This window comes from Myotis davidii, unplaced genomic scaffold (assembly GCF_000327345.1).
Source record: "Myotis davidii unplaced genomic scaffold, ASM32734v1 scaffold865, whole genome shotgun sequence".
Taxonomy (NCBI): Eukaryota; Metazoa; Chordata; class Mammalia; order Chiroptera; family Vespertilionidae; genus Myotis; species Myotis davidii.
The window spans coordinates 150,569-178,152 of record NW_006296406.1 but is presented as its reverse complement, the minus strand read 5'-3'; the positions used below and the strand labels follow the sequence as shown (position 1 = coordinate 178,152).

Here is a 27,584-nt window from a genome sequence, read left to right as displayed (position 1 = left end):
TAGAAATGGGGGATTGGGATTTTATTTTTTTTAAATATACTGTTATTGATTTCAGAGAGGAAGAGAGAGGGAGAGAGAGTTAGAAACATCAATGATGAGAGAGAATCATTGATTGGCTGCCTCCTGCATGCGGATCAAGCCTGCAACTTGGGCATGTGCCCTTGACCAGCATCGAACCAGAGACCCTTCAGCTCGCAGGCCTACACTCTATCCACTGAGCCAAACGGACTAGGGAGGGGACTGGGACTTTAAATCTCATGATCCTGGAGCCATTTCTTGAATATCTGTAAAGGAGACTAAGAGAGCAGTCCATTTCAGTAACACTGTTGTCATTCATCTGTAATTATTCACAGTCAGTCCAAAGGAAATGCTACTTTGCTTGTGACATAACTGTCTGTTTGCCACAAGGCTGATTCTGGAATGTAAGATTCTCTTTGAACTGTATTTATTTATGTACATCTCTGCATTTTGGAAATGCTTTTCTGGCAGTTTCATTTAATTATGCGAGCTACGGCAAATGTTTTCATAACAGCAATTCACGGGCTTCATGGTGACACGTCAGCTGTGGCACTTACGGAAGGTCCTGCTACGTCATCGTCCCCGCCCTGTTCTGCCCTGTCAGGGTCTCTGTTTGTCAGATTGGGTGGTCAAAACGAGTCTTCTCTTTCATGCTTTATGTGTCTAGCCTGTACCCAGGCTGTTTTACAATAAAAGTATCATCTGTTTTAATAAGCTAAGTGTTAATATGTGTGAAAAGAATGATTTCCTAAAAGCTTTGATGCCCTGCAGGGGTAGAAAAATTGTCATCCATCCAGCTGGCTCTTTTACAAAATACTGAAACCATATTAGCAACTTCTGCTTCCATTTGGTCTTGCTTTGAATTTACAAACATATGCTTCACTTCCTAGTTCTCTTACTTTTTTTTTTTTTTTTTGCTTATGTGGTAATTTTCAAAAATGTGAAACAGAAGAGGAAAGTGAATTACTGTTATTCCCTTTATGTTTCTTTTTAGTCTAGCTAAAGCACATAGTCTGTGGTGAAGAAGGGTAGAGTCATTCTGGAAATAGGCCATTGTAAGTGTGTGTGTGTGTGTGTGTGTGTGTGTGTGTGTGTGTGTTCTTAGCATCTTCAATTTGTTGTCTTGGTGACCTATTTATTGCAAAGCTTGCTATCACTTCATAACTTTATAGAGGTAGAATTCTTTCTCTATAATGATATTCCCCACTTCAATTCCACTTTATTCGCCAAACTTCTTTTGAAGACTGTGTTAACAATAACAAATGAAACTAACTAAAGTGGACAAAAGAAAGCCAGCATTAAAATGATGTGCTATTTACTTGTCCCAGCTATAGATGGTTTCCTTTCAGTGCCTAAACACCTGACCTGGCTGTGGGTTTGCTTCTGAAAGAAGCCCTTGACAAGCAATCATTCTGGTTTGGGTTGGGAAGGTTCTGCCATTTTGCAAACCCCCCGTAGAACATTGGACTTGTTATTTGTAAAATAGTTAAATGTCCTTAAACGTTCTAATAGTTTTAAGTTTCACATTTTCATTATTATAATTAAAACATAAAGTAGACTCTAATTCTATTGGTATGTCATCAAGAATAACATGTATAAGGGGGTACTAAGAGCCCTTAATTAGCCAAGACTGAATTCGCCTCAATTGCAGTTAGTAAATGAGAGGTTATCAAGTATGTGTTGAAAGGTAGTGTAAAATGTGTATCTTAAGCAACAGATCATTACTGAGAAACATTATATAATTATTGGAAATCCACGTGGCTTGAGCTTAAAATAATATTGTTCAGTGTTAAGAAACAGTTGAAAATAATGACCCTATAAATACTGTTAGCAACATTAGTCCATTCCAGATAAAAGATTGAAGAGAACAATTTTATTCAGGCATCATGACAAAGTTTTGATATTCTAATTAAAGTACCTTCTGAGTACAAAAGGAAATTAATCCTCTTAAAACACCCACGTGTGCACGTGCGCACGCGCGCGCACACACACACACACACACACACCCACACCCCAAATCCTGAGATGTTAAAACTAATAGTATCCTTTGAAGATCAAAAAAAAGTTAATAATATGCCCTAACTGGTTTGGCTCAGTGGATAGAGTGCAGCCTGCGGACTGAAGGGTCCCAGGTTTGATTCCGGTCAAGGGCATGTACTTTGGTTTCGGGCACATCCTCAGTGTGGGGGGTGTGGGAGGTAGCTGATCAGGGTTTCTCTCTCATGGATGTTTCTGACACCCTCTCCCTTCCTCTCTGTAAAAAAATCAATAAAATATATTTTTTAAAGTTAATAATAGGACAAATATCAAGACATTCTACTACACTCCATAAGTGGTTAAACTTACAAAACACTTTTGCTTAAAACAAATGACTTCAAAAATATATAAATAATTTATGGCAGTCCTATGCTGTTAATAGAAGGAACCAACTTCAATTAGGTTCATCCCTAATCTTTTCAAATTATCAAAAAGTAATAATAGCCTTAGCTATCACCACTATTATTCCTGGGGCACCTCCTGGTACATGTGCAGGGTGCTTTACGTATAGTATCATTTCTAACCTATAGGCTCTATGCCATCACCTCCATTTTATCCTCGTTTTCCATCTAAGGAATCTCCCATTCAGAGAAGATAAGTGACGTAAGTGTTGAATCAGACTTTGAAACCTTGTGTCTCTAGTTTCAAAGTCCATGCTATCTCTACCATAATTCATTACTTGCAAAATTTGAAATGGTCAACGTGTTGTGGAAAGAGGGTTAGACCAGAAATACAGAAACCTGAATTTCAGCCACAGTTGTGCCATTAATTGTCTGAGTTTTAAGAAGTTATGTCACCTGTGTAAGGCTGAGTATAGTTAGTGCACATGAACTGAAAAAGTTGGTCTAGAATCCCAGATGGTTTCTGAAATCACTTCCAGATTTTAAACCATCTAAATTAAATTAGCCCTAATTTTAGAAATGGCTAACATTGCTGTGTTGTTTGCATGCCAAGTCTTCCACCCCTAAGATTAGAAGTTGGTTTTATTTTATTTTTTAGATTTTTTTTAACTCTTTCATGAGGATATATTTGAGAGAGAGAGAGAAAGAGAGAGAGAGAGAAAGAGAGAGAGAGAGAGAGAGAGAGAGAGAGAAGCATTGAGGTGAGAGAGAAACATCAATCGGTTGCCTCCTGTGATTGGAATGGAACCCACAACCTTTTGCAGCATGTGAGGGCTCTCAACCAACTGAGCCACCGGCCCAGAGTAGCAATTCTTAAGATTTTCTGTGATGACCAGGTTAAAGCAGGGTGTCCCACACAAGAAGCAAGAGCAAGTGCAGTGGATAAGAAAGTAGAAAAGAGATTCTATATTTAAAAAAAATCGGTGCCATCTGACATTCTATGTATATGCCACCATGGTCTGAATCCCAGATTTGGAAAAGAGTTGGAACTCACATATTCTGTATTCATGCTAAGTGTTTCTGAGTGACCCGAATATTTTAAACAGAGGCTGTCTCTGCCTCTCTAGTAATCACTGGTACACATGCTATGGTAAGCTTAAAATCTACATGCTAAATTTACTTTTTCAATTTAAAAGAAGTATCTGGGTAAGAGAAACCTTTAAGGAAGTTTTCCTCTAGTGGGAGAGATAATGGATTCACCAGAAGGTTGTTCCACTTTGTAGGTGATCTCTCTTACCCCATGTCCTTTCTTTTCTTTTAATATAACATTTCAATGTCAGTATAGTAAAACCTCAAAATAATGGACTAAATCAGGCGAAGGGGTGTCCGTTAAGGCCGAAAGTCCATTATATAGTAAAAGTAGGTTTTCTGAATGCATATGTTAAAAATTGACAATTTGGTTCATTTACCTGTTTTTACTTATGTTGACACATTTGTGTAATTAAAATTAAGTATGAAAGATTTATTTCACAGACGAGTTTTCTATATGCATTACTGTGATGTTAAATTTACACTGAATAGATGTAGTAAATGTACACAGGTCAGAGGGGCAGGTTTGGGGCACTTTAGTCAACCCCTCGGTGTTATATTCTCAGGTGCATTCACCAGTCTCAGTGAGTCACCAAGTGCACGGGCTGGGGTGAGGCTTAGCGCACGTGGGAACATTGGCTGCAGGTGTGAAAACTGCTTCAGAAAGTCATGCCACGCGACAACAGCAGCAATCACCCCAAGCATGCAATGTGTTGTGATCACGCAATAATCATTTGTGAACTTTGTTTATGAACGGTGACTCTTGGATTTAAATATGTAGACTACAGTGTTTTTTTTGTTTTGTTTTGTTATAAAGTAGTGGAAATCTTTTTTAAAATGTATTATTTATTTCAGAGAGGAAGGGAGAGGGCGAGAGAGATAGAAACATCAATGATGAAAGAGACATCATTGATCGGCTGCCTCCTGCACGCCCCCTACTGGAGATCAAGCTGGCAACCCAGACATGTTCCCTTGACCGGAATCAAACCCAGGACCTTTAGTCCTCAGGCCAACGCTCTTACCACTGAGCCAAACCAGCTAGGGTGATTACTACAGTGTTTTTTCCAACATATGGCCTACTTACTAAAATTTGTTAACATAAGAGTGAATTAATAAACCAGTTAATTTATTTTTGAATAAGACTGTGAAACAGCCTCTCCATTTTTAAAAAAATTTTTTAAATTAATTTTTTGAGAGAGAGGAAGGGACAGGGAGAGAGAAACATGGATGTAAGAGCAAAACATAGATCTGCTGCTTCACCCCTAACCCAGGATGAAGCTGCAACCAAGGCACATGTCCTGACCGGGAATGACACCAGCAAGTCAGGAAACCGTTAATTTAATTATAAGCAAATCTTTGTTAAAAGCATTTTAAAATTAACAGAGTGTTCATTTTCACATGTGACATATGGACCAAAAATTTGTCCATTACATGGAGGTCCACAAAACCGAGGGTCTAACGTATTCTTTTTAAAATTTTTGTCAAATCAAAACCATCTACAACTTATCTAATCCCAATATAAACATATGACAAAGATTTTCTAATTCTTAAACTCCATCCTTAATGTCTACTTTAATGTTGCTTCCCACACTGTCAGGTTTCAGGACACACAGTGCCAGCCACAGGTGCCCATGTGTCAGGAGAGACACTGGTAACATTCCTGGAGGGCTTTGGGTCTCTGGTTGGAAAGTGGTGATGTTTTACACGTCAGAATTGACATCTAGAGGAGTTGCTGCAAGAGCACCCTCTCAGGTCATTTCCTGATGGCCAAGAACATTACAACACTGAGGGGTTGGCCAAAGTGCACCAACCTGCCCCTCTAAAACTCTGCCAATTGATTGGGCATTGCCCACCGTGAGTCCCTTTGAAACAATTTCATTTAGCGCTCATGTTGCTGAAGACACATCAGGGTGTAGTACTTAATTGGCAAATCATGCAAATGAAACATTCTCTTGTGTTATAAACTGATTAAACATTTAATTATTGAGGAGTTTCATCTCAATGACATTTTTTTAAAAATTCTGTTGCAGTGTCTTCTAAAATTAAAAGTAATTCTTTAAGTGGTAGTTAATCAGCTACATTCAGCCAAACAGTGTTTGATAAGGATTAATTTCTCTGAAGTTTCCTTGAAAAAAAATTCTTTTCAGTAAAGAAACTCTAAACTAAACATTTAAGTAAAATTGACCTCAACTACATTGATGAGTTCAGTAGCCATTTTATGATTCAGTGCAATGAAAAGGAAAAGAAGGGGGGAAAACAACTATTACAGGTAAGTATGCTTCTCAAAAAAACTAATCTGGCACTTACTCCAAATAAGAAAGGGGGAAATGCTCAGAATTTTTGAGTTTAGCATTTCACACTAATGCCCAAATTTTTGATTTGAGAATGTACTCATCCTCAGTAAGATCAATATTACTATCCTTAAGTTATTTAAAAATTCGGTTTATTGTCATGTTGATTTCCTAAGAACAGTGGAAGTCACCAGAGCCTGGGTAAGAGTAACTGCTAGTTAAACCTTCTTTCCGTAACTCCCTCAGAGGGCGTGTTTACCACTGACCATCTACTTTTTCAGTCATATTCTTGGATGAATTTCTTTGTGTATATAATTAGCCTCTCTATTGGGAAGGCAGGCCAGACTCCACTAAGTGTAAAGACTTTTTCGCCTTCTTACTTGTCGTAAATTTGATGATAGCAGAGATCTATTCTCTTATATGTGAATGTCGATTTAAAAATAAGTGTTCCTCTTTTCAGTGTCCTTTCCCTCTCAAGTAGCTGGAAAGTTTTTCTGTAGACTGCATAAATGTGTGTAGATTTCCACTACAGAGTATGTTCTTTTTTTGGCTTTATGTGTATATAAAAAAAGAATTCAAATATGAAACATTAACTGTGGGTCCGTTATGCCCAACCATGATTCTCCTATCAACACTCAAAATTGCACATTCATTCCAGTCACGTGGCATTAGAATTCTATTTCTTTTCTATCACTAGAAAGAGATGGATGCTATAAGTTCAGTGATGTACTCAAGGCTCTTTGAGATCATTTATTTCTAAACGGGTAATGTTGTGTACTCTGGTGCCTCGTTGTGTACTAAAGACAGGTACAAAGTTTGCCCGAGTGTTTGATATCTGTGTTCTCTGAGGGCATTTCATTCATTTTGCAGTCACGTGTGTTAACACTGTGTGATTGAGCTGCTTTAGCACATTTCCTTCCGGTGTGTGTGTGTGTGTGTGTGTGTGTGTGTGCGCGCGCTTGTGTGTGTGTTTTCTTAATTGTATATATTCCTGCATTGTTTTACCTACAGTATCTGGGCTCAGATTGAAGTGTTTGGCCTTTTGTAAGATAGTCATAGTCACACTTGCTCTGTGTATTGTCTTACCTGCCTCAGTAAATGCCGTACAGAGTTTGCTCTTTACCTTTTTTTCCCCCTCAAAGTTTGTTTCCCTTTTAAACGTCTGCTCTCACATTACAGCCGTCTGGTTCATTTTCGTTAATAACTCTTATTTTCATGTTATTATTTGTAAGTGTAAGAATTTATTTTTTAAGGGATCTATTTTGATGTGTGGTTTGTGCCAAAACAGCTTTGGCAAGCCCAGGCGGGGCTTGGAGCGGCCAGAGGCCCTCGTTTGAATCTAAGCTGTGGGTGAATGAAAACCTGAGAAACTTGAGAGAAGCGTGCCTAATTGCCTCAAAGAAAGCCCATGGTAGCTTGTTGATCTTGTTTCTTTGATAATTCAAAATAATCTTCAAGAAATATGCGGCCCCCTTACTTATATTCTTGAAATGTGATCATGGGACACAATTGTCATTTGGCTCATTCCCAGAAATTCACAACCTTGCATGAGGCACCTGGACATATGTGGCAGGTCTGGTAGCATCAGCTAATTAACAACACAGGCTTAAACAGGCACCTCATCTGGCAGTGCAGTTAGTTGCCTGATGGTGCTCAGCGGGATTGGGTAGTGCTTTTTATTTTTCTATCCTAATGGTCTGCTGCCCACCTAATTTTGCCTTATTGTCAGTCACTACTTACCGCAGCTTGGGGCCCTCCCAGGAGGCTAAATTATTATCAAAGGATTAGGGAGATGTAGCCTTGCAGCTCTGACATTTCTGATTACTTGTCTATGCCAGAACACTAATTAGCTGTGACTAATTAAGAAAAATGTTCCTGCCATAGAAAACCATTTAAAAGAACTGAGAAGAAGAAAAGCAATTCAAAAGCTGAGCAGTGCTCACATTTACGGATGCTCTTTAGATTTCCACCAGAGCCTTAACTCACCTTTAATAGTGCTCAGGACTTAAAAAAAAAATCTCACACGCAGACTGATCTGAGGTCTCTACTTGACTAGGGGGGAAATGTTGATCACCTAAACACTCTTAGTAATGGTAAAATCGACTTTGATGAATGGAAGAGGACAAAATTTTCCTTTTCATCCAGATATTTTTCTAAACACCAGATGCTTTCAGTGTGCATCTGCATTCATGCAGCCATCCAATACCACACACTTCATAGTCTTTGAAGAAATTAAAATATTCTTTCTACTGATTTTGCACACAATAGTTGAAAGGATTACTGGAAACAAGTTGAGCATTCCAAAAGTTACTCGGTGTTGGTTTCATGCTGCGTTCACCTTTAAGATGGCCTGAAGTTCTGACTTCCCCATGCAGAGCCCGGCTGTCCCTGGTGACTTGGCATGCTTGCACTGCAACTGGCCACGGTGCCTTCATGGAAATACACAGGCCTCCCGTGAGGCCAGCAGCTCTGTCCGTGGACCTGTGTGATGTTCTCATAGAACCGACAGCTGCTACTCTCCTTCTCTTCATACCTAACTCCATCAGCAGGTGACGCATGGCTTTAAGGCCATTCGCTATTGGGGCTTTTTTTAACTCCCCCCGTCAGCCACCCCCTCCACAGCTTTCTCTGCAGCATCGTCACTGCCGCTCACAAGTGGGCAGCACAGAGGCAGTCAGATGGCCACGATTATAAACACCTAAACTTGAGACAGAGCCCTCGATTTCTCGATCTCAGCTTAGTCCTAGATAAGTGACCATCTAAATGTTGCTCTCTCAATCTGGGCAGAATATTTTGTTCAGATTAAAGAAGGTTCTCACCTCTGCCTCACCTAAATTCTTCATGCTGTTTTTTCTTGGGTTTTTTTTGTTTGTTTGTTTGGTGGGTTTTTGTTCCGAGGATATTTTTCCATTAGAGAGAATGGAAGGGAGGAGGACAGAGAGAGAAACACTGATGTGAGAGAGACACATCAGCTGGTTGCCTCCTGCATGCCCTCCGACCAGGGCCAGGGATCAAACCTGCAACCAAGGTACGTGCCCTTGACAGGAGTCAAACCCAGGACCCTTCAGTCTGCGGGCTGATGCTCTATCCACTGAGCCAAATCAACTAAGGCCTTCATGTTGTTTTTGAAACCCATTTCTCCTTTTCCTCTCAATAGAGAACAAAGAGCAGGTAGCCAGCATGCTCTAGGGCAGCGGTTCTCAACCTGTGGGTCGTGACCCCTTTGGCGGTCGAACGACCCTTTCACAGGGGTCGCCTAAGACCATCCTGCATATCAGATATTTACATTATGATTCATAACAGTAGCAACATTACAGTTATGAAGTAGCAACGACAATAATTTTATGGTTGGGTCACAACATGAGAAACTGTATTTAAAGGTCCAGAAGGTTGAGAACCACTGCTCTAGGGACTGATCTGTCCCTTATGTGAAGACTATTATTAAGCCACCTGTCATACCTGTCTGCTCCAGAACAAGCAATCCCTGTTTGTTTAACTTCTCTTCATAGGCCCCTCTCTAGCCCTTTAATCATCCTTGTGGCTGCTCTTTGAAACTTCTCAAAGTCTCCTCTGTCGTGCGTAAGGTTCAGAGTCAGGAATGGGATGCAGTAATTGAATGTGGCTGAACAAGATTCTTTCCAGCCATATCGCTGCTTAGGCATTCCGATACATAACTGCCCCATACTGTTGCTCCCCTGATCCTCAGATGTGGCTTCATATACTGTCCACAGCTCTTTCCGCTGACTTTCCCCTCAGTTACTGCCTGTCGTGTACCCTTACAATGGATATGGTTATTAATGTAGACTGTTCATTCTGTCCATGATTTGAATGGATAGTTACTGTGTGTAAGGAATGGTGCTGAATGCGGGGCTAAAAGGTTAGGCATCGGTGTGGCCCCACATGGTTGACTATCGCTGTCACAGTGACTCAGTAGGATTCTAATTAGAATAGGAAAGTGAAACCCCTCTTATTAATAATTTATTCATCCAACCATCATTTATTGGGCATTTCCTAAAGGCCACAGACTGTGCTAGAGGCTGAGAATATAATGTGACACAAGATAGACCGTCTTCACCCTAAGGGAGCTTATATTCTTAGTATCAGATGGTTTTTTCGAAAAAGTTGTAAATTAAAATGTTTTACATGCCCTTTCAAAATACGTCCTAGTAATTACCTGTGACATGTGTCAGTTTATTTCCGTCTGTTACAAGAGCATGATTAGAAACTTACTGAAAGTGAGGCCCAACACAAAATGTGTACCTTGCTCTAGTGTTTGCAATATCAAGTGCCATGACTGTGAGATAAGGGCACCCCCTCCCCTCTCCACCCTCTAAGACAGTGGTTCTCAACCTTTGGGGGTCGAACGACCCTTTCACAGGGGTCGCCTAAGACCATCAGAAAACACATATATAATTACGTATTGTTTTTGTGATTAATCACTATGCTTTAATTACATTCAATTTGTAACAATGAAAATACATCCTGCTTATCAGATATTTACATTACGATTCCTAACAGTAGCAAAATTACAGTTATGAAGTAGCAACGAAAATAATTTTATGGTTGGGGGCCACCACAACATGAGGAACTGTATTAAAAGGTCATGGCATTAGGAAGGTTGAGAACCACTGCTCTAAGAGTTCTTTGCTCCAAACCAGGCTCACACCAGCTCCCGGAGGCGGCCGGGGGGGCGGGGGGGTGTCTCTAATGTTCCCTCAAACTGAAGTCAGCAATGCCGTCGCAGTGATGTTTTCTGCCCTTTCACAGACAGCGCACAAAGCCAACAAGTGTAGAAGGTACGAGGACAGGTCAGGTAGAGGTACAAATGCACAGGCCGCACAGCCAACCCTGCTCCAGATGTGCCCCATCCAGAGCCTCAGAGAGCCCCCAGGAGTGGGCACCAGTGCCCTGAGCACCTGCTGGAGAGGCAGCCCCCTGAACACATCAACAACAGCAGGGAGTGTCATCAGACTGTTGTGTGACACTCATATATGGACATAGACATGGAGGTGATGAGGACTTTCTCCTGTATTTAACTCATCACCTAAATGAAATTAGACTGTCACCTTTAAAGCTCTGTTTAAGTCCTGTGTTCAATTCCTTTAGCCAAAATCAGTTGTTTACTTTTGGGTGATTTCTACAGTTTTAACATCTATCAAATTACTTTTCTATTCATGAGCCATGGTTTAAGTCAGCAATAAATCGGGCTCTCACATTCTTCTGTCCTTTTTTCTATTGAAAAGCTGCCCTGTCACTATTATATGTGTAGCATTTCATATTTCCAAATATTTAAAGCATTCAGCCCTTCAACAACGAGGCAATGCATGTTGTGTGCCTGACATTCTGGTAAGGGCTGGAGGTAGCAATAAAAATAGGAATCATTGGTGTTTTGTGGATACAGCCCATTGAGGTGGACATACAGTACATTCTACAGTGTTTTTATAGACACCCGTACAGAGTTCTAGGAGCAGAAATACAGGAGCAGCTAACTCTACCTAGTAAGACAGAGTATTGGATTTATAGCAGAAATAATGGTTGAACTGAGTCTTCAAGGTCAACTTGGATCTGGCTGGGGAACCGTGTGGGGTTAAACGTCGAGACAGGGGACTGGCCCAGAAACCCAGCATCCAGCAGAGCAGCGGGTCGCTCCGTTTGCTGACAAGCGTTCCCGTGGGAGTGCACTGAGTCGGAGGCAGAAAGGTAGCCATGTGCTTCAGTCCTTACCGCACTCTCAAAGACTCATTTTGGAATGATTGTCCCCTGTGTTTTTATAAGAAGACTGAAGCAAAAAAAAAAGTCTGCTAATTCTTAGACCTGGGTTTTATCTCAAAATAACTTGTGCCATTCAGTTGCAGTTCCTGGGGTCCAATTTATTTTTTACCCAGATACCCTACATTATTGATTTAGATGCAGTACTGACCAAAATGTTATCTATAGTGTTCACAATGAACCATTCAACTATATGAAAAGGCCAAAGTGCCCCAATAACTATTCATGGACTATGTGCCCCAAACTGGTGCATATGCCAGTATAATTGGATTGACCCGAGTTCATTTTAGTCAAAAGATTTGTCAAACTAGTGTCCACCCCATCATTTAGTAACAACTGATTATATGAAATTTTCACTTTATAGTCATTAGTCTTTATAACATTCGGGAAAGAACCACAGAATAAAGGTACAGAAGTGCTTGCCTGCTTGGTGATGATGAATATTAAGAACAGGATGAATATTAAGAACAGTATTTATTTTAGTCTCCTGTGTAGTGTGGAGAAAGGTAGGCTAGTGGAATAACATTACCGTCAGGACACCTTGGAATGAAGGAAGTTTGGATTAATGTCATAGTAGTGAGTGGAAAAGAGCTTGTGAGACTCCCAAGTTCTGGAACTTGCCCTGCTCTGTAACTCACTCTGTTTTGTATATGAAAAGGTTCTAATTCACCTGAAAAATATCTTGATTATTACATTGAGACATTTTTAAAAAGAGAAAGTATGAAAAAAGTATTGAACTTCAAGAACAGGAAAGTTTTCCAGTATTTAACAAGCATTTATTAGATACCTACTGTATGCCAAACCTGCCAGGCTAGCTCTGTTTACATTTTCTCATCATAGTGCTCGTGAACTCTCATTTGCAGACTTCCTGGTAGAGTTTTAAAAAGTACAAATCACCCTGAATGTGAGGCTATTGGACATGGAAGAAAAAAGACATGAATCAAATACTTCTCTGGTCTGTGGTTTTAAAAAAGAAGAAAGCTACAAACATGGATCAGGCCCCCTTATGAATGAGCCAATGACCTTTGTCCACATTGCCTTGTTTTGTTACAGTGAAAAAAATCCTTTCTGGTATTCCTAAGCATTTGGGTGTATGGCACTTTAAAATGTCTTAAGGGGACCTGTGGGAGATGTGTAGCTTAAGAGCCGTTTGGTTGGTTATCCTAACAGGGAGTGTGGTTCTTTAAATAATTTATTTACATATTACATCGTTGGGTTACAGATATCTTTGAAAATGTAGATTGCGTTAACTTGTAAGGAAATGTGATGGACTTAACAGTATCTCCTGTATGACTTCACAATCCTGTGTTAGATTGACTAGCAAGAGCCACCAGGAATGATCGAGTTGTTTTCTTAGTTGTCTGCTAGAAGCAACAAATTATCCTTAAAGAATCAGAGATTTTATTGACAGAACAAACTGTTTTCTAGAAAGAAATTGAATAGCCTGGAGTCGTGAGCACAGACTCTGGAGTTTAGATAGAAGATAAAAATCGTAATCCTGCCACTTATACTTGCATAAACTTGGATTAATTGCTTAATCAAAACCCAGTTATCTACCCATAAGCTCAGTTTTCATAGGCAGAATGGGGATGACAATAGCCATCCATCAAGGTTGTAAGAATTAAATGACATTTTAACTGATGCACTCGATTAAGAAAAATATGTCAGATTCCTTTATAATCGGAATTCAAAAAGAAAATAGTAATAAGAATAACTGCATCTTAGAGTTCTTTATAAATCTCATGCATTCCTCATTACACTTTGTTTGACATTTTATCTGGCACTACTTCATTAAAATACCAAAATGAGTAAGTGAAAAAACAAATAGGTGATAGAAAGTTCTGGAACTCTAAGCTTGCATTTTGTTTTTAAGAATAAAGCTATATTTAGGCCACATATGAAAAGAAAAAATATGGCAATTTAGCTTTTCCCCTCATTTTTACAAGAATCACAAGCTATATTGTTTCTAATCATGCCCTTTACTCTGACAAATATAACCTCATGGTATTTCTGGAGATTATCAGAATCTAATTATTTTAGAGCTATATTCATAAAACCTGCCCTTCACATTACAGATGAGAAAACTGAGGCATAGAGAAAGCCAGTGACAGGCTCAATCAAGCAGAGAGTAGCATGAAAGGGGGCTGCACTACTCGCCTCTCAGCTTCCCTACTTTGCTCTGCTGTGTCCTCAGCCAGCCCTCAGCTGCCATGTGGAGACGGGAGTCTCTGTCTTCCATCCTGGGTCTCGCTGGGAGTGTTGATAAGTGTAGGTTAGGCCTGTATTTAGCCATAAGACTGGCTTTGGTTTTCCTTACATATAGCCCTTACTCTTATTCCAAGCCAACAACAAATTCACACTTAACACTTCAAAATGCTTGTGTTTTGGGGTCTGTTTTGTGAAGCTAAATATGGTCATTTTCGCAGGATGCCTTGAACAGAGGAGGAAATGTTGTTATCACTGTATCCAACTTACCATTAAAATAAACTTTGCATTTTAATGTTTAGAAATAGGAAGTGAGCGGCACTAAATTTAGTTACACTACATAGATGTACGGTCAACAAAAGGAACACTCAGTGTGTACGTAATAACACATTTCTATGTACTTGTTAATAGACTGGTGAAACTGTCAGGCATGAATATTTCTAAGTATTTTGTTGCTCTCTAAAGCTACCAGTCATCCTAAAGGATGGCTTATATTTATCAAACATATCAAAACCTTCAGCATTTCAAGAATATTATGTTTTTATTCTATTAAACCTTGCATTAAAAAGGTACATCTTTTCTAAGGTGAGATTTTCTAGATGGTATTTCAACACAGTGACTCAGTGCCTGTAAAACAGCTTATCTTGGAATAGATGAAGGCATACATGCCTACTGTGGAAGTTCAGCGACTCCATATCGTTAGTGCACTAAAAAGTGTTGGTTCTTTTCTATTTTTTCTGTTGTTCACCTATTGAGACGAGCATAGCTGGAGAAAAATGAGAGTAGATCAACTAGTTGCACCAATTCATAATCAATAAAAAGCTAAACACTTAAGCAGAAAATGTGTCACAGATTTGTCCCCTGGCAAAGCGGCTATTTTTACCTTGCCATCATCATCAGAAGCCACATTCTGACGGAAATCATTTGCTGGCAGCAGCCGCGATATATGAACCCTATGTGGTCTTGTGAGTCAGATTTAGGAATATCAGCTACAGAGGGCCTAAAGGCATTGTGCATTAGTATGTATTGAGACCTCATTGCAGGTGGCAAGCAGCTGGACTTGTTAAAAATAAAACTTCCCAAATAAATGTGCAATGCTGGTTTCCGGGCAATACGCATTACACTTAATCGAATCATCCTTAAAATGTTATACATTAGCAGAAAAGGAACCTGTGCGCATTTAGTATATTTGTTTTGCATCTCCGCCGGCCAACAGAAGAGTGGAATTCCTTAACTGCTTCTCTTTAACTTGCACGAAGAAAGCACGGTATGTTGCTAAATCTCTTTTCACCCGCGCTGCAGAGAAACAACTTTAATCCTTGTTAGAAAATTGCCGAGTCTGGGGCTGACAAAGAGCTCATGCTTGCTTCATTGTTAGGGCTCCGGGGCCCCGAGAGCAGAGCCCTTTACAGCTGCAAGGATCCCGCCCGGCTCAGCTGCACTATTTAGGAGAGGAGGTTTGTCAATTTCTATTGACAATGGAGAGAATTTTCCAGGGCCTGTAGTAGTGTGGCACAGTTGGGGATCAATGCCAGCCATTCAGGCTGCACCCTCTTTCATTGCTTTGGTTTGTTAATTCAAGACTAAAGGTCCACGGAGGGGGTTCAGGGTGTTTAAGAAAGCTGATGAACTGTTTAAGAAAGCTGATGAACTGCAAGCGCTCATAGCCCTGGTGTGGCAATTTCCATAGTCGGTGGCAACTCCGGGCACGGAGGGAGCTGTGTCCTGTTGACCCTCTTGTTATTAAAAATGCACAAGTGCTGCGCTTCTCAATATTTCCACACTCTTCCATTGTCAATACCACCTTCTGAGCCCTTCAGCTTGTTGCTTGCTCTAAAGATCTTCTTAGATTGGGTTTGAAAACTTCACCTTAAACACTAGATTAGACTGATGTTCTGTTTTCCGTGCTCCTGTTGATTTGTTGAACCTTCCCAGGGCTGGGAAGCAAGTAGCAGCTTGATGGGGAGACGGGCTGCTAATATGATTTACCAGTCTACAGTCATGCACAATAAGTGTGAATAAATACGGGGGTCTCACAGAGTCAACCCTAGCCTTTCCTTTCCTTTTATTTTTGCTTTAAAAGAGATATCTCAAGAAAATGAAGTGAGTAATACATGCCCTTACAGGAGCTGAATGAACCACAAAAAGAAAAAAAAATCTATATTTTGTTAACGTGGTAGGCTGCTGTCATGAATTGGTGTAGGGGGGAAAAAGATAGAATATACACTGACTGCTTTATTCCAAAGCAAAGAATGAAGCAATAATGCCACAGCCCTGGCTCCAGGGCAAGCCGCAGTGCCCCTCCCTTGTCAGCCCCTGACGGGAAAAGGGAATAGTCAACCAAGTTCTTTTAAAAAATTAACTTTTCCAAAATGAAAGGACATTTTCGGACTTCACTGCACATTCATCCTTTTTCAAAACGTTTTCCCTTTGTTTTGGGAGGTTGGTTTGGTTTGGGTTGGTGGGGGCAGGGGCTGAAGCTAAGCTGCTATCTTTGACTCTTTTCTCAAGATGAAAACCTAGGACTCACCATACTTCAGCACCCCAAAGAGAAAAATATCAATTCCAGCTCCAGAAATAGGAAAATGCTAGAGATTTGTTTTGTGGTTTTGTTCACGTGCGTGTGTGTGTGTGTGAGTGTGTGTGTGTGTGTGCGTGTGTGTGTGTGTGTGTGTGTGTGTGTGTTTCATCCTATACAAGAAAAGAGAGTGTTTTTGTTTTTGTTACTTTATTCTTAGTAGCAACACAAACTGAGCTACTGCTTTCTCTTCATTTGCTTGATTTAGCTGAAGTTCTTCAAAATGCTTTGACATGGGAACCAAAAAATATGCATTCTTACCACCAGATGCTATCATTTTTCTTATAGAATTTTCTATATAGAATAATTTGTTGGCCTTTAAAGATTATGGTAAAGGAGATTAAAAATTCTACTGAAGAGTAGTTCTCTTTTTTCCCCTGTGTTTTTATGTGTGTTTTTGTTAACTTTGGATCATTTATTCTAAAATTGTTTTTTTGTCTAAAATTATAATTTTGTCATTTTTATTAAAGATATTACCACATTAAAAATAAATTTCTGTGTTACATTAGGTGTATTTTTGATTACCACATAACCATGAGTATTATTCATATGTAATAGAAAAATGAAGTAAAATTAATTTTAAATTACGTAAGGATATTTTTAAGAAAAAATACATATGAAGTAATTTAAGAAAGTATTTTCATTTTCCTCAAATTTGTACAGCGTACCATTTTTATACTACCTGCACAGTCAGTCAGATTAACTAGTATGTTATGCTAGACTTCGTACAATTTATCATATTTTGTCCTCCCTCCCCCAACAAAAAGAAAATTTTATTATCCCCTGCAGAAGGAATAGAATTTAAGAGTCATAACCATCATGACTACTAGTATATTTTAGCTTTCAAATTATGAAGGAAGGAGTAAGGGTCTTAATTCAGTGTACTCGTCTTCAGTATCACCAGTCCGGTGAGTGTTTACCTGTATTAAAAGAGAACTCAAGAAGTTAAGACTAAAAATAATTTGAAATAAGAAAGCATAGAATTTAAATGGTATCAGAAATAAAGAGATTATAAATTATTTTAGATTTAATATGTTAGCTGAAGTACTGAATTCATTAGCAGTTCATTTTTTAAGAGTTTAGGAATTTGTCTCATTTTCTAAAACTTATTTCTGATAATTTTACATGTCTTAAAATTAAGAAAGTAATCTTTAGAAAAGAGCGAAATTAGGTGCACAAATAATATATTTTTTAAAGATCATAGTCTAACCAATTTTTAAAATGTTCACTCATCCATTTGCTATCACAGTATTTAGTAAATCAGTTCTTCATTTTATGTAACATATCTCATTTTAAAGATGTACGTTCAGTGATCTAACAAATCAATAGAAAGAAGTCTGATGAATATGAAACCAAATTCATTCTTAACTTATGCTTAAAATACCATTTATTATACTAAATTTTATTAGAACAATGTTACTAGAAGTCCAGATAAATTTCAGACTTATTTGTATCCCTTGAGGTTTCTCTCAGAAGTTGCACTTACTGTTTTATTATGTGAAGAAAAATATTTAAGTTTTTTTTATGTTCCAATACCTACAAACATATGCATACGTGTGTGACCTGTAGTGTCACTGTGTTTATGTATACAAACAAGGTACGAGATTTCTTCTCTTTCAAAAACTCTCGTCATCTCCTAAGGGCTGAATAGACGGGTATTTCTCATGGTTACCTGAACGAGTAGCGTGATTATTCTTACAGAACCACCTAAACCGAGCTTGGCGCATGGTAGTCATTGAATCTCTTAATATGTCACCACTGACAGATTGCCTTTTTTTTTTGACAACTGGAACAAAATCCCTCCTTTTGCTACACTTGCAGACATTAAAGATGAATAGGAAATTACATTAAAGAAGAATTTCAGTTTTCCCCTAAAGAGAGTTGTAATAAACAGAGGTAAATGAACCATCCAAAACCCTCGCAAAATGGAACAGAAACTTTCCTTTCAACTGACAGCTGTTTTGTGATTCTTATAAGACACGAGGAAAAAACAAAAGTCATAAGAATTCCATCCTGATGATGTTCATGCCTACGACCTGAAATTTTTAACTGAGGTGGTTTTAAAAGACTTTGGCAAATACTTGACAATCAATAGCAGGTACATGTGTGCTTGAGGGTTGTAGTTCTGTGAGCTGCGGCTGTTTTGCCATCACTCCTTCACAATGTTATTCCTAGGCATGACTACGTGCATTAGGGCATGATGCACCTACTCTTGGATTTTTACATAACATACAAGCTAATGGCAAATTTTCCTTTGAAAATTATTTACCTGTTTTTTTCCTGCTATTTGGCAGTCCGTTCAGTCCCATAACGTGCATTTAGTACCCATTGTTACCTACAAATTGCAAAGCAGGCCAGTAGGCAGCAAGTGCGAAAGCACTGTTTCCCATGAATATGTTACTGCTGAAAGCCTGTAATGTTAATTCATGGGAAGAACGGACCAGGTCAGCTTAGCAGATTCTCTAGCTAAACATACAATTCGGTTAACAGGAAATTATAGCGTTATTGACTTCAAGTGCTGATCTGTGGTCATTTCGGAGTGTTCATTACCCCCTCATTACCAAATTTGTTAAATGAATACTGCAGAGGTTTTTTTTTTTCCTCTTCTCCTCCCCTCTGCTCCCATCCCTCTTTCCAGCAATGGTACAGCAGTTCCATGAAAGTCATCTGTGTGTGGTTGGCGGACAGATTAGACCTACAGCTTCATATTTACCAACTGAAGACGCTCATCAAGATCGTGAAGGTAAACAAAATGTGTGTAGATGTGAATTGCCCAGCAAGCTATAAAGAGTAATGGCAAGATATTGACATACAAATAAAGCATCTTGTTTGATGTGACTCAGTGGGTTTAAGTACTTTTCAAACAACACTGTCAGCAGTGATGTGCTACTGTTTATTTACATTTTCAGTTAGATTCCTCAATAAATATAAACTTATCTTCTTTGCTCTAATAAATAAAAAATATGTTGTTATCAAGTAATCACAATTTTACATAACATACAGAAAGCCCCTAGCACATTTACCTGAAGGTAGGCGGTCCACAATAATTTTGTATTTTCTTAGGTATAGAAATGTTTTTTCCATGATGTATTTCCTCCCTGTTTACTGGGATCATATATCATTAGGAGGGTTTTTCATTTGTCAGTAGGATAAGGAGAGCCTCCATTCTTTTGTTATATCCTGACACAAAAGTAATGCATTGTCACTGCCTGAATTCCTTGGAAGCATGCCTCTTCCTATATGTAAGGATCATCAGTTTCAGTGCTGGGGACCATCAAAACTAACAGATGTCATATCACGTCAACAAGGCCATTTTGACTTTTGCTCTTGAAGAGAAAAGGTAACAGCATATGTTATCTTTAGTGAATAGAAGCTTTACTTCAATCTTAGTACCATTTATCAAACTAGTACATACCTATATATACACACATACATAAAGTTATTATGTATAATTACATATGTGTCTATATATGTGTGTGCACATATGTATTTATGTATATGTGCATATTGATGTGTGCGCATATGTGTATATGCTCATGCACACACACACTCACGTATACACATTGATTTTCAAAGTGTCATTCCTGACCTGGCATTATCAACATCACCTAGGAACTTGCTAGATGTGCTGACTAGTTATCTAACCCCAGATCTACTGAATCAGAAACTCTGAGAGTAGGGCCCAGCAATCTGGATATACTGTAGTTGTTCAAGTTTAAGAACTACTGTTACATCATTAAAGGAAGTTTTTGCTGCATTAAAATATTTCCCATCATTCTCTTGGTTCCTTCAATCTAATTAGAATGCAGATTATTTTGTGCCATAGACATACAGGTTATCACAGATTGGAAAGACCCACAAATAGGAAAGTTCTGTTCCAAAGTAAGAAGTCGGCAAACCTAGCACACAGAACCAGATCTATAATGGCACGGTAATAGCAATCATGATTAGTCAAAAATAACAAGTCACATGATAGCCACCTACTAACACATTACATTTCAGCCAGGACACTTCTTACCAGGTATTATTTATTTTACAAAGAAACTGAAAGCACGCTAAGACGTGTTCACATTTGCCTTAATTTCTTTATTGTTTCTTCCTTGTTTCTATAAATGTGACGTGGAGAGCTTTCAGATGAAGTTTGTCTTTCATAAAAGAGAATCAGGATAATCTGGTTCTTACCTTCTAAAAATATGTATATGTGAAGGTTGCAGTCTATACTGTTGGGATTAGCTGGCTGCCCTTATGATCAGCCTCATTTTCAAGCTGATGTCCACTGGGTTTAGGGTGTCAGAAATTACATATTCAGTCGATTAATATTAGTTGATAGATTAAGCTCTTTGTTTTTAGAATAAAAACCTCTTTTTTTAGCTTAGCTTCTTTTTTGTCTTTTCAATTAGCCCATCATTTGTTTCTTTCAGAATTATTCCTTTTCTCATATTCTTAAGTCATTGCAGTTAAAAATCAAGCACCAGTAAATGTTTTAGCAGAAAATAACAATCCTTTCTTGAATTTTACAGCGACACTTCCATTGTACTCTAAGCCAATCGATTTATCTTAACTTTAACATATTTTTCATTATGCCTGCCAATAGCTAAGACTGATAAGTATAAAATTAAATTCCATGAATATGTCTGACTTCCAATGTTTTGTTTTTCACAAGCAGATTCAGCCAATGCTTTCTTGGACTGATCAATATATTTATTCAAGTCATAGGGCTTTATTTAATAATTTAGTGTTCTAATGGTTTTTTTCTACTTTGACTATAAAGAGACTTTAACCAATTTCAGACATAAATGCGTCATTTTTCAAACCTATATGGTTATGTTTATAATAATCATTTTCCAATGAATTTAAGGAGAACTGTATGGAATTGTGAAGGCCCCTGATAGGCTTTCCTTTCATCCAAATTCCTTAGACTTGGCCTGCCTGTGACAGCAGAGTAGCTCGCTCTCTCCAGGAGTCATGGTCCTCCCCCTTGGCAACTTAGTCCTTACTACTCACAAGCATTGTCATTGTTCTCTGCCCCTGGAGACCCAGACACCATCTACATTTACATGATAGCCAACTTTGTCCCACAAAGATACTTAGACATTACTTGCTTTATTTAAGTTGCAAAAAACCAAAAACCAAAACCCAACTAATTCTAGTAAGATTTTCACAAAATGTTTAGGACTAAGAAGCTATTTGCAAAGTTTTAACATCAGAATGATTTACTTGGGGAGGGAAAAAATAGAATCCTCATATAATCAAAATGGTGAACACAATCAAAATGTGTTCTCTAGTGGCCATGTGACATTTCAAAGCAGTAAACATAAAGCAGCTGCCTCTTTTACTAGGAGAAAAGGCAGGTGAGCAGCACCCTATGGCAGACACTTAGCTTAAATAAGAACCAAGCAGACCTTCCCTGGCAGCCACAGAGGCTGTCCAAGTGTAAATAACATCTTAATTATATCTACGTTAGAAAGCCTTCACAGTACAAATCTGTCCCTGCTAATTAATGTATTGATAATCAAACTAAGTCTAAGGAAAGTCATTCCATAAAATAAGAAAGTAGGATTCACAAGCCACATATATAATTATCAGTGGAGCAATAATATTTTAGACCAGATAGGTCATCTGTAGATGAAAATTTGGGTGTTTGATATCATTTTAATCTAAATATTAGACACTTATAGGCTTGAACACAGATCTCTATGGTTGTAATTTTTAAAATATTAGAATCCAAGTAAAAATAGTTCTGATCACATAAGAAGAAAACTACACTCTGCATCTAAATTTTGCTTGCTGTTGCGATACTAACTTCAGATTCTATACAGTATTCCTCACAGTTCAGCTCCTTTTTAGATTTGGTGGACTTTTCAAATATGAATTTTATTTATAACCACTGATTATTCCAAATAAAAAAAGCATTCACCCTCCATACTTACTTTTGACAAATCACTTCTGAAACTTGGTGTAACATAGGGCATAAGTCAGATGAAATAAGACAGCAAGATAAAATATGCAAATACCAATGAGCCCACTACCTGGTATCCAGAAGGCTGTTAGTAGGCCAGTATCTATATCAAGGGGAATCAGATGTCATCCGTTAGCACTTGCACCTCATGTGAAGAAGCTCCTTTAGCTCAACCATCTGAATAGTATATTTGCCTTCTACTGTGGTGAGTGAAATCAAACATCCTTTAATGTTAATTTCCAGATATTGGAGTTATAATATTGTGCCATCAAGTACAACATTACTTCTTATTTTACTGTATTCATCTATTAAGTGCAAAACTCCCCTCTCCACCCCCCCAAAAAAAAGATGACCATTAGCAGTCAGTGGCATATTGATATGTATAGAAGATACTTTGGGGCCAGTTCATTGAAATCTGACTGCTTAATATTCTAAAGCTAATATAGGACAGTTAAATTCTATTTAAAGATATTTAACTTAAAAAAATGGCCTTAGAAGTGCCTCAACAGAATGGAAATCTTCATTTGTTCTTTGTTTCCCCGTTGAACTAATTCTCGATTTCTTTCTACAACTTTAAAAATCAACATTAAAATACCTGTATTGTATAGAAAAATCATATCTGAGGAAACCACATGTAAGGGGAAAGTGAAATTGAGGGAAGTTTTACAGGTTACATATCTGAAGTGCCACATAACCCAGAGTTCGGTTGTTCTTGTTGTTTTTGAGAATCACTGTAGAAACAATATCACGGTATTCTATTTTTGACATATAACACACCAAATTATAATTTACTGTTTCACAGAAGATGTAAATACATATTTTATTAGCCCATCAATGAGAGCTTTATGCCAGAATTTGACAATTCACAGTCCAAGGGAATTTCAAAGGGAAAGGACAGAATGCATAGACATTTAGGTGTACACAAAATTGTATCCCTTGCTACATATAAATAAATTTTATAATTCACAAGCAGCGAAAATACAAACTTCTTTTACTAATAATAGGATTAACCTTCACCCTCCATACACCTTCCAAAAAAAACTAATGCATCTTATAAAATGTAATGTATTTTTAAGTATTAAAGGAAAGTCTCCTCAAATGTAATACTAAGGATTCTTTTCGTATTAAATATATATATATCAGGACATATAATTTTATCTTGTTACAAGTTATCCAAATAGTAAATTCTATGTAATTAGTAATATTTTGGAGAAAAGCTCAATTATCATCGGATAGTTAAAACATTTTGGTCTATTTAGAGTGATTCGAGGTTAAATAGCTCTACCCGAAGTCTCTCATTTCATTTTCTCCTTAGAAATACACCAACAAGATCATTGATAATCTGAAGCCATTCATGGATTGCCCAAGATCATTTTGGAAACGCTGATTGTGTTTATGTACATACTAGAGGCCTGGTGCACGAATTCGTGCATGGGTGGGGTCCCTCGAACTGGCCAGCAATCAGGGCCATCTCACCCAGTCCCGATGGGGGCCGGCCAGCGGGGGAGGGACCATGGGAGGGCTGCCAGGCATGTCCAGCTCTACTGACGGCCAGCCGGGGAGGGACCATGGGAGGGCTCCCAGGCATGTCCAGCTCTACTGGTCCAGTCCCCATTGGCCAGACCCCAGCAACAAGCTAACCTGCCAGTTGGAGTGTCTGCCCCCTGGTGGTCAATGCACATGATAGCGACTGTTCGAGCGGTCGACCAAATGGTCAGACACTTAGCATATTACACTTTTATTATATAGGATAGACATCTGAATATACCTGCACACATATAATCCATATGTGATCTAAACAATGTTTTTCTTCCTCCTCCAGAAAACCTATAGGGACTTCCGATTGCAGGGTGTGTTGGAAGGCACACTGAACAGTAAGACCTACGACACTGTGCACAGGCGGTTAACAGTGGAGGAGGCTACAGCCTCTGTTTCAGAAGGAGGCGGACTTCAGGGCATTACCATGAAGGACAGTGATGAAGAAGAGGAGGCCTGAGGGTGTGCAGCTTGTAGAAGACATGGCTTTATTTTGTACCTGGTCCTTGTAGTTACAGTGTTTGACCAAATAAAAATGCTTGTCTTTCACTCCACATTTTCCAAAGTAAACCTGGAAGCAGAAATAAAGGGGAAAATGTCAAGTTTGCCAAGTTTTTGTTTTGTTTTTAAGAAGATCAGCCTTTTTTGTGTTGCTTGCCCAATATGAGCTTTGGCTCTGTTTGTGACTAGAACTATTTTCTTAGTTGACTTTTTTTTCTGTAATCACATCAAAACAGTGTCCTGTGTATGAAGTGAGTATGTCTCATAATACCACATTGTGAGAAGTCACTTCTGTTCACTCTGCCAGCTCTGCCGTACCCGTGTCAAAGTGGTGTGCACAGTTTATCATTTATGTGTAAGGTTTGTTTCATAATTTGTCATTGTTGTGACGTCTGAGAAAACATTAACCTTGGTTCTTAGTACTCTGAATTGGCCTGCAGGTATATTCCTGGGCTTAAAGGACTGCCAAAGCCAAATACAGGCTAGATTACCCAATGTCCTGTGTCTTGTTCCATTCTGAACATTCCTTTTTCAAATGTAAAAAAAATCCCAAAGTGTGGGTTAGTGAGTGTGCTGCCATCAATATACTTTATTCTCCTACTTGTAAGAGCTTGCAGGCAATAAAAACCCATTTAGTCATAAGCACTTCTGTATTTATTAGACTTGTATAGATTAAATGCAGTAAAAAAATGTTTGCAGTATTACAAACATCATAACAATTTGGCTCTGTTTTGTTTCTTGCTTAATTTTTTGTCTCGTTCACAATCAAATGAGTAAAAAATTAACACTGCTTTGCACCTAGTAGGCACACACATTTGTTAAAAGACTTAGTACTAGGACAGCATATTTCCATAGCAAAGGTAATGTTGACTACATACTTAGATATTGTGTATTATTAGTTAACACTAGCAATTAATGGTAACTAATGATTAGTTAATACTAGGAATGCTGGTACTGTTAACTAGCAATTGACTTATTAATTAACAGTTATTTCTCCCCCCCAAAGTATTTTCTTGCAACAATTTTGAAAGATAAATAACAGTAGTATGCTTTGTAATTCCCTATGAATTTTTATTTTTGTATTTTTTCTAAAATATGTTGGCACATTTGCTACTGCATTCATTCATATGTAATGTTTCCATTAAGTACATTAATGCAAAATAAGTGGAGTTATCCCTGAATTTTATGTAAACTTAAGTTCCAAAACTTTGGAAGTGAAACAACTTCTTGGATTTTTAAATTCATTCCACCATTGGCATTACAAACGATGACTTGGTACCCAGATTAGCCCATAACAATCTACTTCATCCAAGTTACCTATAATAATAAAAGAATAATATGGTAATTAGACCGGACATTCTTCCAGACAACCTTCCCGACAAAGCCGGGGCTGTGAGGGAAGCCAGGGTCCCTGGTGCCAGAGGGAAGCCGGTGCTGCCTACAGGGGGAAGGAAGGCTTATTCTTGCACAAATTTTGTGCAGTAGGCCTCTAGTTACATAATATTGTTTTCACTCAACTTCTGGGTCCCAGGGGTAAAAGACCCTGTGGTATAAGGTCAACAGGAAAGGAGGTTTCTCCCCCTTTCTGGGTTAGAGACTACCGCTCAGCAGTTTTGAAAGGGAGTTTGTCTTAGAATGCTGTCCTTCCCTCTCTCTCTCTCTCTCTCCACCCTCAGGCTCAGGACCATCCTTTCTTCAAGCCCTCAGGTGTCCAGTCATGCTCCCCTAAGTCCCCAAGCTTGGGGCTTGCTACACAGCCCAAATTGCTCCATGCTTAGAAATTACCCGCCCTTGTTTCCTGTTCAAGAACATGTCTATTTCCTTGATACAGTTCATCTCAGTGCAATTGGCCCATTTTGTCCTTAAGTATGAATGACTGGTGACCTGCTCTTAACCATGAGTGCATGTGGAATTAAGCAATAAAGGGGAAAGCCTGTGTTTCAGGGGAAAGTACTTGGGGCCTGCGGGAGGGCCTTGCTGCTGGCTTCACCCACTTAACCTCCCTAATGGCCCTCTTTGCTGGTCAGCCTCTCCTAGCTTCTCTCTAGATTGGGGTGCTCCCTGCCCTTCGGTACCCAGATTCCTAAAAGCTCCCTTCCCATTCCAACCTCCGCTGGCGCCCCACAGCGAGGATAACAAAAGCAGGTATGAGGACCAAAGACTATCCTTTCAGCCCAAGAAAGGTGTGTAAAGAGAAACTTATAAAACGACCCTGAAAAAGATGGAAAAGTTGCTTGTGGCTTCCTACCCAGAAATGCCCTTCAACATAACTGCAAATTGCTTGAAATGACTTCATGAGTTGGTGTGTGTGTGACTGTTAGGTGAATATCCAAGCATCTATTAGAGGAAGCCACGTGTTATTTTTTTTAGAGTATCATTTTTTAAAAGGAATTTAATCGGAAACCTAACAAGTCTTGCAGTGAAAGATGTTGAAGTGAAAATCAGTTTTTAACCCCAAAGAAATGGCACTCCCCTCCTGACTGGCCTTGGGGCAGGACAAAAAAAAAAAAAAGGACATTCTCTGCACAGTTTGGTGAGTGTCGCTGGAAAAAATACCGCCTCAAGTCCGGGCGCAGGGGTTTGTTAACACGTCTGGAAGGGAGATTTCTCCGAACACGTGGAGAAAAATCATGAAAAGACCCTCTCCGGCCAACGGAGAGAACCACCGAGCTTCGTGTCAACCTGGAGGCTCCGGGTGTGGGTGGTTCCGGCATTCACGGCTTTTCCCCTTGAATTCCCTTTAGTTCTTGCTCATTGTCCCTCCCTCCGGAGAAAGGCTTTCTGGCTACTTTTGCAGTAAACGCCCTGCAGCGTCTCCATCTCCCACCCGCCCCCAGGGTCGGAGCGGGCCCAGCGCCGCCTCCTTCGCCCGGGGCGAGGGGTCCTTGAGCCCTGGCAGGTGCGCTTGAACGGAAAAGAGGTCACACGTCTCTCGCCGCTCAGGGAACCCCGGAACCCCTTCCCGCTGCCCCCCTCCTCGGGGAAACCCGCGGCGATCCCAGGCCGGGGCCCGGGGCCCAAGGATGCCCGTGGGATCCCCGCGCCCCCGGGACGCCTCCCGCCTCCCGCAGTAGAAGGACCCGAAGGGGGCGAGCAGAGCCAGAGCTTGGTCGCTGTTATTTCTGCCGATACAGACCGTGGAAACTTCTCGGGCCGGGCTCCTAATGGGAGCTGATAGGTCTAAGGGAGCTGATGGATCCACGGTCCTGAGATGCTCACGTCGCTGGCGGCAGAGCCACCGGGTGCGCCCCGCGCGCTTC

The 27,584-nt window shown here is 39.4% G+C and overlaps 1 protein-coding gene across 10 annotated transcripts in view; it reads left to right on the top strand.

Moving 5' to 3' along the window:
• Positions 1-25,048, top strand: part of CADPS2 (Ca2+ dependent secretion activator 2) — a 313,909-nt gene extending 288,861 nt beyond the window's left edge. For all 10 annotated transcript variants that reach the window (XM_006771421.2, XM_015568920.1, XM_015568918.1 and 7 more), the window contains 2 exons: positions 18,967-19,071; positions 24,110-25,048. In XM_006771421.2, coding sequence (XP_006771484.1) covers positions 18,967-19,071; positions 24,110-24,283 — 279 coding nt within the window. In that variant the 3' untranslated portion in view covers positions 24,284-25,048. The remainder of the gene's footprint in view (positions 1-18,966; positions 19,072-24,109) is intronic.
• The last annotated feature ends 2,536 nt before the right edge of the window (positions 25,049-27,584 follow it).